Source organism: Genypterus blacodes, unplaced genomic scaffold (assembly GCF_046128005.1).
Source record: "Genypterus blacodes isolate CSIRO-AG114 ecotype Tasmania unplaced genomic scaffold, CSIRO-AGI_Gbla_v1 ptg000349l_1, whole genome shotgun sequence".
Classification (NCBI taxonomy): domain Eukaryota; kingdom Metazoa; phylum Chordata; class Actinopteri; order Ophidiiformes; family Ophidiidae; genus Genypterus; species Genypterus blacodes.
In genome coordinates, this window is record NW_027467133.1 from 77,501 (window position 1) to 90,000 (window position 12,500).

Genomic DNA, 12,500 nt, shown 5'->3' on the forward strand with positions numbered 1-12,500 from the left:
ATTATGATATTCTCAACAAAAATATCCTGATTCTAGTAAAACAAATCTACAGAGAAGTGTTTCCCTTAGGAAGACAAAAAAGTAGAGACCGGATCAGTAGAGACCGGATCAGTAGAGACCGCAGACCGGATCAGTGGAGACCCGCGCAGTAGAGACCGGCTGTCCGTGACCGCTCGGTTCCGTCGTGACGCCATGACTCACCACCTCGCAAGTTACCGCAGCTTTGTCTTATAGTTCAGATCTTATCTCGCTGGACCGGATACGATTGAACCGCGCGCCGGATGTGGCCCTTTGTCTCATATCGCGTGTGAAACAGACCGATTGATCCAAACATGAATTTAAACATTTAACTAAACATCTCAGCGCGAACGACACGGAAGCGACGAGTTCGCGTATTTTCATTTGGCTGAGACCCCACCCCCGCCCTCAATCCGTCATGGTTTAGCCCGGCCCTATAAACCTCACCTGAACGCGCGCGCTGGCTGTGTCACTCAGCCGCCAACCAGAGGACTGAGACAGGTGAGAACCAGACGCTGAGGATGTTTGACGAACTTTAGATGTTTCCATGTTGCACACTCACACACTCACACACTCTGCTGTGTGAGTGTGCAACATGTGTGTTTGTTATTTCCTACACTGTTGGCGTTTTTCCAGCGAGAGACAAAACACTAAACCTTTCAAACTATCAATGTATGTAACTTGTATGTATTCCATGCTGAGAGCCCGTGTGTCTCTGTGGGGTCCGTGTGTGTGTGTGTGTGTGTGTGTGTGTGTGTGTGTGTGTGTGTGTGTGTTGTCATGCTGCTGAATCACTGCACTCACCGCTTTGGGTTTTTTGCAGTGTGGTTGATTTCCTTGTGTGATGAATTTTTTCCCTTGACCAATTTTGCTGCCTTATCGCACAATTTCCCAACTTCTCAAAGTGAGTGAGAGGGGGGGTGGAGTCAGGTGAGGTAGGTTCCTTTTGTGTTAAATTCATCTTAATGATGCCTCATGTCTCCACTGTGGGGCGCTATAGCAACTTCACACTCCTATGGTGTTAATGTGGCAACACTCCATCCGCCCCGATGGACGACCTGGGTTCAAGTCCCGGTGGGAGTAAACTGGTTTCTACTACAGCGTCCTGCAGACCTCCTCCAAGTGATAGACCTAAATAACTGAGTGAGTTGTGTAATGTCATCTTCCTACGTGTTTAAAAGTTGTCTATCTTGACTTTTAAGGCTGCACGAGTCCTACAGAGACCTGAACCACGACTTCACCCACATCTGAGTCACTACACACTTTTGGAACTGGGTTCACTTTCCCGCCTTTATTAGTGGAACATTCAGGCTTCGTGTGCTCATGGAGTCACAGGCAGACGGGTGTGAAGGAGTTTCCTCTTTGATGTTGCTGACGGCTCGTGAGAAGTGTGTTGAATGTGTTGTGTTAACTCCAGTGTGCACGGGAGCGTCCTGTGGGCTACTTTAAGCTTTAAACCCACGGCTGCTTTGTCATCGGTGAAGATGAGTAAGACCTCTGCCTTCAGTTAAAGCCTGTGACTCAAGCTAACGCTGCATGGTTGTCTTCTTTTGTTTTCTTTCATTGAAGCAGCTAAGATCCTTCAGTAGCTCCTCAGCAAACCTCATCAATCCATGTTTGGTTGAGGGCAATCAAGCACAGTTAGCTTAACTCCACCCAGCTGCATGAACTTATTCAGCCTTTACACCTTTACAGAAGTGAGAACACATCAAATAATTCATTCTACTTGATTTCTTTACAGGGCGGGGAAATGAATTTGTAATTGTTAACATTTAAAGTCATTTCTGCAACGTTATTTGTCCGTTTTACAGTTTCTGTTGACTTTAACAATCGAGTGTGAGTGAGCTGAAGGCTGAACTGTGTTCTTCTGGTCTCCACAACTCAGGACACCCAGACACCCCTGGGCTAGAGAGTGTGTGTGTGTGTGTGTGTGTGTGAGTGTGTGTGTGTGTGGACTGCTAAACTGGAGGTTGAAGGTTTCTTCCTGGTTTCTTTCTTACGTTGCCTCTTATTTCTGTTATTGGATTGCTGATTGTACTCAAATCAGTTTTATTTGAATGAAATGAGCGACATGTTGGATTGTAACGGAGCTGATCGGTTCAAACTGGGCTGTGATCTGTTGTGGAATAAAGCAGTGAATACTTTGATTGGTTTGTTTACAAGAGAAGATAATCAAAGGAAATATTGATAAGAGAAGTTTGAGATTTATTTGGGGGAATTATATGAACTGCATAATGAAAAATAATCTGTAGATTAATCGACTAAATGGAAAAAAGTGTACAAACATTAAAAAAAAAGTTGACTTGTGATTCATCAAATCACAACGTCTGTAATGTTATTAGTTGGGAAGTTGACATGATGCTGTTGGTATGATGTCATAGATGAGGTTTCTCTGACATCACTGTGTGTGTGTGTGTGTGTGTGTGTGAGATCCTGTCCCTCTGAAGGTGACGTCTTTTAACGTTTTCAGTGTTGGGGTGTGTGTTTTAGTGCATTTGTGGAATTTTCACTCTATTTTCTTGATCAGCATGAAGAGAGAGAGAGAGAGAGAGGGAGAGAGAATCCATTGCTGCGGATTTCTGGTGCATGGGTGGGACAACTGCACCAGACAAGAGGGGGGGAGAGAGAGAGAGAGAGAGACGGGGGAAGAGAGAGAAGAGAGGTGGCAGCTCACAGTTATACTGTATTTACACTTAAGATGTTTGTCTCACTTGCGTTCAGTATTTCTGTTTCGCGCTCATTTGCCCCCCTTTCTTTCTCTCTCTCCCCCTCTCTCTCTCTCCCCCCCCCTCTCTCTTTCGCTGCAGCACATTGAGGGGGGTACTGATCAATTTCTCTGTCGCTCTGTTTACAACAACACACTCTCAGCCACCCCAGGCACACAAACACAGGCTGTGTGTGTGTGTGTGTGTGTGTGTGTGTGTGTGTGTGTGTGTGTGTGTGTGTGTGTGTGTGTGTGTGTGTGTGTGTGTGTGTGTGTGTGAGAGAGGTATGAACAGTGAGTCTCAAAGGTTGGGTGGAGACTGTGTGGATTGCGGCAAAATAGACTGAACACAAACAACGCACACTGACGCCCGCACACACACACACACACAGTCACACACTTGGATGTGACCTGAATAAAAAGAGATTTGTCAAAAACAAACCAAGTGTTTCTGTCAATAACAAAAGTGAGACGGTAAACTGACACACACACACACACACACACACACACACACACACACACACACACACACACACACACACACACACACACACACACACACACACACACACACACACACACACACACACACACACACACACACACACACACACACACACACACACACACACACACGACGTGACTGAATCCGATGGAGCCCGACGGGATTAAAACATCTCTGGAACACAACAGAGAGGCAGTGGAGGAGAGAGGAAGATGAAGATGATGGATGTGTGGAGGAGAGACACATTTCACGCCAAGAGAACAACATGCAGAAAGAAAGGATGGCTGCCATCAGACGGCTCCCCTCCCCCACACGCTGAGCTCTGAGGTGATCCCAGGCACAGGAGGAAGGGCTGGAGATTCATGGCTGCCATTTAAAGTCCATTACAAAAGAAAGAGGACTGGTTTACAAAGAGCCTGCTAAAGGAACATGGACGTGTTCTGGAACCAGCAAAGTGTGTGTGCGGCGTCACACAGCACACATGTTAGATACCTGTGATGTCTGTAATACAGGAGATGTTTGGTGATTTTGTTTCTATCATGCTCTGAGAGTTCAGTGTGGAGATGTTCTTCTTCTCTTCAGGTCTGTGGGTCTTTGAATGGACCCTGATGGATCCATGGGGTTCTTTCTTACAACATACAGAGGGTTCAGGGTCGGAGGTCAACATATGAGTCTCTAACTAAGCTTCTGTCTTCATGTAAAAGGAGCTTTAGAGGCTCTAACACGTGATCATGGATCCATCAGGGTCCATTAGAGACCTGCAGACCTGAAGAGAAGAAGAACATCTACACACTGAGACCTACAGACCTGAAGAGAAGAAGAACATCTACACACTGAGACCTACAGACCTGAAGAGAAGAAGAAGAAGATCTACACACTGAGACTCATCTTTCTGTTGTATCACTTCAGAAACACTTCCTGTCTCTGAATCGCATTAAAAGGCTTCCAGTGATTCTGGCAGCAGGATCTCTTTTCTCACTCTGAAGGCTTTTATTTTGAAACATCGGTCAACATTTGTTACCCAGAGGAGCTCAGGCGCAGAGCGGCGCCTGTGTGAAGTAAACAGATAGAGCAGGTACCTTCTCCCACTCTCTCTCCTTGTTGAGGACGATCACCACCAGCTTTGGGTTCTCCTGGTAGCCGTCCTCTGTGAACGACAGGTCTCTGCCGTCCCACGTCACGTTCATCATGTACCTGAGAGAGGAAGAGGAGGAGGAGGAAGGGTGAGACCAGGCTTTGGTTATGGAGGTTTCCTTCAAACATTGTACATTTAACATCCTTTAAGTGTGTGTGTGTGTGTGTGTCGTCAGCCATAGACCTCTTCTCAGACTGCCTGACCTGCGTTTAGCCTCTGAGTCAGAACACGCGTGACAAAATAAACTGAGGAAGGACAAAGACATGCGGAGGAGGTAGGAGGAAACGTAGAGCCTACGACTCAAAGTGACAGGTAGACCACACACACACACACACACACACACGGCAGGTCACATTAGCTAAGATGGAGGGCAGAGGGAAGATATTCTTAGGACCACAGAAGCTCCACATTAATCATGGCCGTCCCTCCTCCGTCTCTGTCAGAGGTCATGTTTAACTCTCTCCCTCCTATTTCTCTTTCTGTGAGACACCCTACTCTCTCTTTCTCTCACTCTCACTCTCTCTTAATAATGATATGGAGAAATGGAACTAAAATTACTGTGTGTGTGTGTGTGAAAGTGACATGTGATGCTACCGACCGTAAATTGTGTACACACACACACACACACACATACCCGCACACAGCTGTGATGAAATCATTGAGTGATAAGGAGATTGAGTGATTTGTGATTAAAATAATCTGATTGTCCCTCAAGCAGCCAGGTGAGCAGCATTAAACCGTGTGATTGGAAAGTAGATTGTTTCTACAGATTTCAGCATTGAAGAGGAGAGGAGGAGGGCTGGGGCACACACACACACACACACACACACACACACACACACACACACACACACACACACACACACACACACACACACACACACACACACACACACACACACACACACACACACACACACACACTCGGGCTGCAGTGCTGAACCCAATTATGTGAGACTACAGCAGGAAAGAAGTGCTGCAATCGATAGCAGCGCCTTTGGTGCTCTTTTAGTCAGCAGAGCATCCTGCCATTTACGTCAAAGACACACACACACACACACACACACACACACACACACATACACATACACATACACACACACACTCAGCCGCACAGTGGAAACTTTATGTCTCCTTGTGTTTACAGTAGAGTTAACTCTCCTTTGCTGCTCATCATCTCTCCCCGGTCTGCAGACGCTAACAGACAGGAAGCTCAGAGTGACGTGCTGGGGGCTCAAGGGCAGAGGACACCTGGGCTTCAAACTCACACCCAGCAAACACAAAGCTGCTGAGGTCAGAACAATCCATCCATGGTTTCATTTAAAGTTGTGATGACATCACCTCGCCATGGAGTTATGGGAGTTATCGTTCCCTCGCCGTGTTTCAGGCTGAGAAGTTATCAATCAACCCTTCAAATACCTGTTTGATATTTGAATGAGGTGTGTGTGTGTGTGTGTGTGTGTGTGTGTGTGTGTGAAGCTGCCTGTGTGCTGCTGGAGTGGCGTCACTCCCACAGCCCTCCGGTCCTCTAAGATGGCGTCTCCTCTAAGTGAGTTCCTGTCAGCAGCTGCTGCAGGTGGCGAAGGTCAGGTCCTCCTCCTGATTGAGGATCTTCATCTCCTTTGTTTTATGTTTTGCTTTGAGTCGTTTGCCGTTTAATCGTCTCCATTATCAAACATCAGAGCAGTTTGTGCTGAACTCTGCCAGCGTGCCACAGGTTGAGGTTGAGCCTCTCTGATTGGTCCTTTACTTCTGTCACATGCTGATGACATCACGTCACAACGCTGCGGCTGCATTCCTTAGATATTTAAATTGCACAAAGAAGTTTTTCTGTGCTTCACTGATTGGTGTGTTCTGAAACGATCTGATGTTTCTGAACATGAGAGAACCAAAGCAGCGTTTCATCTCCTGCCTCCGTGTTTTGCTCGTGTTTACCACGTGAACACGCCGCCAAACATCCTGCGTCGGGTCCAGACCCGGCCTGGGTTCTGCCCCGCCCCCAAAGCTAGTTAAAAAACCACTTAAACCTTCATCTCCCTCTGCTCTCCTACAGGTCACGTTCACATTTGATTGATTCATCTAGGAGTCGACTCGTTTCATTGGTTAATTGATTCAGAGCTTCTGATGGACGTGTAGAGCTCCAGACTCTGAGCTCTGCTGTTTAGAACAAAGCACATCAATGAATGAAGCATCACAAGACGCTCAGAGAGAGAGAGGGAGCGAGGAGAGAGGGAGAGAGAGGGGAGAGGGAGAGAGAGGAGAGAGAGAGGAGAGAGGAGAGGGAGAGAGCATGTGAGGTAATGTTTTTGTAATTGTGTGTGTGTGTTCTCTGCTGCAGTGTACATGTGCTCTGGCGCAGTGCCCCCCCCCCCCCCCCCCCCCCTCCTCTTTCCCTCCAAAAAAAGGAGGAAGAAAAATAACTGATATTTTTATCCAAACTCTGCTGAGGCACTGTCTCACTCTCTTTCTGTCTTTCTCTCTCCCTGTCTCTGTCTCTCTCTTTTCCTCCCTTCCTCCTTCTCACTCTCTCTCCCTGCCTTTTTCGTCTTCCTCCCCTCTCTTCATCGTGTGTTTTTAGGCTGGTCTTCCTCCTCCTCTTCTTCTCTGATAACAGACATAATGGAGGTTACAAAGCGAGAGAGTCTGAGCTGCTATGAGGGGAAACATTACACAGAGAGAGAGAGAGAGAGAGAGAGAGAGTGTTGAGTCTGGGGAAACTAATTGCCTTGAGTGTGTGTGTGTTTTTGCTTAGGGTCATTTTCCAGCGTACACTCCAGACTGTGTCCGTATCCTAGCAACACCCCATCACATCCACCTGTTTAATGGGAGTTGGCCTAAACATACAAACATACTCATCAACACACACACACACACACACACACACACACACACACACACACACACACACACACACACACACACACACACACACACACACACACACACTCTGCCTGTAAAGCTTCATGTTCTTATCTTTATTTACAGTTAAATGTGCAAAAAGACACATTGATCCCCGCCTCCTTGCCCAGGAAGTGCCACTGCTGTGCACACTGAGGGATTTACATTTACATAGGTCGGTGTAACTTATTCTACTTTAAAGTTTAAATGATCATTTTTATAGGTGTGTGTGTGTGTGTGTGTGTGTGTGTGTGTGTGTGTGTGTGTGTGTGTGTGTGTGTGTGTGTGTGTGTGTGTTTCCTGAATTCTGACCCTCATATATCAGAGCTCGATACTGAAATTACCTGTCAGGGACAAACTACAACCACCACTGCTTTCTCTCACACACACACACACACACACACACACACACACACACACACACACACACACACATACACATACACATACACATACACATACACATACACACACACACACACACAGATAAATAAGTGCTAAGTCTTTTAAGGCCTGCTGTTCAGCACAGAGAGGTGAGTGTTAGACGGTAAATCTGCCCTGACAGAACATTCTCTCTCTCTCTCATGGTGGTATTTTTCTCTTATGTCTTAAATGCACACACACACACACACACTCTGTATTTTATATGGAGCAGCAGTTGTCACTTGGTCTGATTGCTGCTCTTAGTCGCCCATTTGTCTCCCATTTTTATTTAATTTCCTTTTTCTTTTCATCTGGGACGTGTCACAGCGTATTTATGCTCACGGCTCTGAGAGCTGAGTGAGTGAAACCTCCGCTGAGACCCTGCAGGGCCTCAGGAAGAGGAGCGGGCGGGTTTGAATCTTTCAAAATAAAATACCTGTAAATGTGTGTGTGTGTGTGTGTGTGTGTGCGCTCGCTCCATCTCCCCTGACAGCCACTGGTCTGACCGCCCATGCTCGCCTCGATCGAGCCTTGACCAATCATGTTCTGCACGTGCTGGCCCTGAAGCCCTATTGGCTGAGCTCCGTCACCCACGACGGAGCCATCTGTGGCGGCCCGTCACCTGGGTAACAACCTCAGGCAGCAGGGCATGCTGGGAACAAAGTCAGCTGGCTCAGGGTATTTGCTAATTCTCCTGTTTCCTGACACAGTGAGAGCTCCGGTAGGTAATTGGCATTTAAAGTCACACAGAGGCCGGATTTATAGTTTCTACAGTTTATTACTACGAGTCTCCATCCTGGTCTGTGAGGAGGAGTAACATGAGGTCTGAGTGTTTAGATTACAGGACTCTGTAAGGAAGGAAGTACAAAGACATAGTGTACGAGTTCTCTTAAAGCTACTGGAATAAAAAGTAGAAGGACTCAGGGGTTTAGTTTGGCTCTCTCATATAGATGAAACACATTGTTTACCAATAGTGACCTAAGTTTGCTCAGTCAGAATTGTGACTATAAATGCACTGGAGTGAGAGTGTGTGTATCGTGTTTGATGCTGGGTGGCACTACAGGCTCAGTCTAACCAGGTTGATTGATGGTTTGTGTCCAGGCACCAGTGGAGCAGATGGAGAGCAAAGGGTTAGATATGATAATAAGGGGTTAAAGTGTTCTAGGGTTAGATGTTAATGAGGAAGAAGAACAGGCACATGATTCTGTTGCTCCATCACCAAACCCTCATCGTCTATCTGAAGCACGAGCGTCCGTCACAGGACGACATCGTTTAAAAGAGAACAACAACATTAAACTCAAAATGTGTCGATAAAATTACAGACGATTAGAACCCAAGTTGACTTCACCAAAGGTCTCTCTCTCTCTCTCTGTCTCTCTCTCTCTCTCTCTCTGTCTCTGTCTCTGTCTCTCCCTCTCTCTCTCTCTGTCTCTCCCTCTCTCTCCCTCTACCTCTCTCTTTCCCTCCCCCTGTCTCTCCTGCCAGATGGAGAGCCAGACAAAGCTGGCAGGTCCTGCAACATCTCCCACTGACTGCTGGACAGCGAGCGGGAGACGAGAAGGAGAGCGGGAGAGAGAGAGAGAGTGAGCGAGTGAGAGCTGGAGGAGTAAATGAAAGGAGGAACAGAAGGACTCATCAAGGAGCTCTTCAGTTTTGGAGAGCTCTGGTTTGTAGCTGCTCCCTGCTGTACTCCCCGCGCCCGACCTCGCTTCCTCCCTCTCCTCCCCTCAGCTCTCGCTCACTCATCACTCCTTCCTTCGCCTCCTCTCCCTGAGTCCTTCACTCCCTCCGTCGGCTCATCTCTCCCTGCGGCTTTTATCTGTTAATTGCTGCTTTCTTGGATCCTCTTCCTTAATTTGGACTTGGGGGAATTTGTTGGAAATCTGTAATTAATGTAAACACACTGCTGCACCCCCACAAACACACACAGCACAGGAATCCATCTGCACTCTGCAACACACACAGCCTCATGAATCTGTCACTGTTTCCAATCATCTGCCCTCTCCATGACACAGGACCTCACTAAATCCTCTAATGTCTGTCTCTACATTCTCTATGATATAGCTCTAATGTGAAAGTCTACTCTCTGCTGCCCTCTCTTGGTGACACACAGGACGAGCAGTCTGAGTGGTTGTGTATGGCCTTCAAACAGTGACAAACAACGGACCGTGACACCGTGATGACCTTTGGCTCCCGGCCCGCTTCACAGAGTGGCATCGAAATACAAGGATAGTTTGTTGACTTACCTTGCACACAGACACACACACAAACGGGGGCAAAGACAAAAACCGCCTCAGTGGCATCGTTCCTTCACAGCGCTAAGGTTTAAAGTCTTTAACCCTTACAGACCCGGCCAAAAATCCCTTTAACAGGCCGTCCAGCAGGGGGCGTCGACTATCTGTCCTGTCTACGTGGAACAGCTGAGCAGGGTGATGGACTTTTTGGCCTTAACCAGTTGCGTGTTTGTTGGATTGTGTAGTTGGAGGGCAGTGTCAAGACCTTGGTCTCAACGTTCGTTTGGGTTGTTGGGTTGTGTGTCTATTGTGTGTTTGTCTATCTATGTGTGTCTGGAGCCGGAGTCATGCGGCTCAAGTGCAGGTGTCTGGTAACAGAGCATCAAACTGAAAGCCTTCAGGTCTCTGCGTACTCACTTGTGCAGAGCGCTGGGCGGCAGCTTGGACGTCTTCTCCATCTGTCCGTAGCAGGACGTTTTGGCCTCTGGGATGTCGCCGTACTCCTCCAGCATGGCAGCCGCCGCTGACGTGATGATCCCCAGCCCGTCCCTGACTCGCGCCTCCAGCGGGTAGTCCCAGTCGTCGTAGGACACCGAAATCATTCCTGACGGGAACTCCTCAGGCATGATCTCCGGGTTCCCCGTGGTGAGGGAGGGAACGATCCAGATGTAGCCGAATCCGGTGAGGCCCAGAGAGCGAGCCTCCTCCAGGATGTACAGCGCCTCGTCCTTGGAGCAGTAGAGCAGGACCACGGGAGACTGGACCTTCTTCAGCATGATCTGTGAGCGGCTGTCCTCCTCCACTGCGTCCAGAGTGATGATGTTCTGCAGATCCCAGCCCACGAAACTAAAGAAGGAGAGGGAGGACGAGAGTGACAGGTTAATATTTTCCTAATACACTATTAACCTCTCTCTGGGGCTTGCAAGGGCATTTATAATGATCCATTATAATTGATATCTCTTTAAAGTGCGAGGTGAATGTTAATTGGAGTTAAGTTGTGCTTGTTGTCGCTGGAAACCAAATGGAGTGTAAGTGCTGAGGCTGCTCCTGTAAAATGAGCCTCAGCAGGTTCCACACACGGCTCAGTGTGAAAGAAACAAGCGATCGCAGGAGGATCAGCAGGTCCCAGCACGCAAAGCTGAAGACGAGCAGCGAGGAATTAGCTGCAACAGAGACGAGAGGAGAGGCTGGAGTCCGACAACCGAGCCGAGCTGGAACACCGGAGCGACTCGGGGCCGCTGCCCTCGTCTCATCGCCCAAACTAATGAGAGTCCCACCTGACAAAGACGGCAAAACGATAGAGAGGAGGAAGGAGAGAGAACGAGGAAGAGCGGCGCTGGAATCTAAAGTCTGTGTCAACAAACTGCAGCGACGGGGAAATGAACGAAGAGACCTCCCTGCCTAGAACCGTCAACCAAACGCTTTGAGAAACACTCAAAGGTGTGAATATGCAGATGGGTTTTTTGTGTTTAGTATTCAGTTCCTCTCGTTCAACCGCCGCCACCTTCCCCCATTACGCCGCCTCATTTGGCTCTCATTGTAATTAAAATAATTAGAACCAAATTAACCAAATGCAGATGGATGCAGAACTCTGGGAAAGTTTGTTGAACCTTTCTGGTTTGGACATAAAGACTAACTGCTAATGAAACTCTCTGCTCCGCCTGGATCTCTTCCATCACAGATTCGCCACGGCGCTCAGCCTGATTCATCAGTCTGACGTTGTTTCGGCCCAAACCTCTGCTTCGCTGCTCTGTTTCTTTGCCGTGTTTTCACTCAACGTGTCCCAGACCGGAGGGGCCTTAGACCTGAATGTCATCTTCATCCACTCGGTGATGGAATCCTTTCAGGTGTCTTTGAAACGCACATCGGCACAGGAAGTCGTAACTTTTCAAGCAAGCGAACTTCTCTGGGAAACGATTAAGGACATCACGGACAAATAGGTTTGGATTGATGCCCAGAATAAGTCTTTAAGCAGAAACGCCTCTGTGTTATCTCTGTAAAGTGATTAAGGATCAGGACAGGACCGCTTGGACTCAGTCTGCATATAGAAACAAACCCTATCCTGTTTACATTCTGAGGCTGATCTCATTCTGCCACCGAGTCCTGCTACAACCTCAAGTTCAGAGGTCAACTAAAGTTATAAAAGCTTCAACACAATTCAAACAACACAAACTTGTCGGTGTAGCAGCGGATACAGAGCAACATTAGCATCCTGGCGGTCAGACGTAAAATGTTTGACTGCGTTTCTCGTCTGTTTTTGTCGTTACTAAGGCAGTGACGCCCCCAGGCTGGAGCGGCCACGCCCCCGAGCTGAGGCGGCCTCAGGGTACCTGTTGTCCACGGTGGTTTTCAGGATGTTGATGAACTCCTGGTATCCAGGGAACTTGGAGGTGACGATGGAGAAGATGTGCCAGTCGTACTCCTCCATAATGTTCAGCATCAGCAGCGCCTCCTGCTGGATGGAGGCGCCAAACTGGAAGAACGTGGACTTCACATCCTGAAGAGAGAGAGGAAGACAGAGGGAGACAACACGATGAGGAATTTGGGACCAACTGAATCAATGGAACAGCTGAATATCTGAAT

The 12,500-nt window shown here is 47.9% G+C and overlaps 1 protein-coding gene across 1 annotated transcript in view; it reads right to left on the reverse strand.

Moving 5' to 3' along the window:
- grin2aa (glutamate receptor, ionotropic, N-methyl D-aspartate 2A, a) overlaps positions 1-12,469 on the reverse strand; it is a gene marked incomplete at its 5' end in the record, with an annotated part of 36,631 nt that extends 24,162 nt beyond the window's left edge. Inside the window, 3 exons of the mRNA XM_076138187.1 lie at positions 4,307-4,421; positions 10,335-10,763; positions 12,248-12,469. Coding sequence (XP_075994302.1) covers positions 4,307-4,421; positions 10,335-10,763; positions 12,248-12,469 — 766 coding nt within the window. The remainder of the gene's footprint in view (positions 1-4,306; positions 4,422-10,334; positions 10,764-12,247) is intronic.
- Positions 12,470-12,500: the final 31 nt, after the last annotated feature.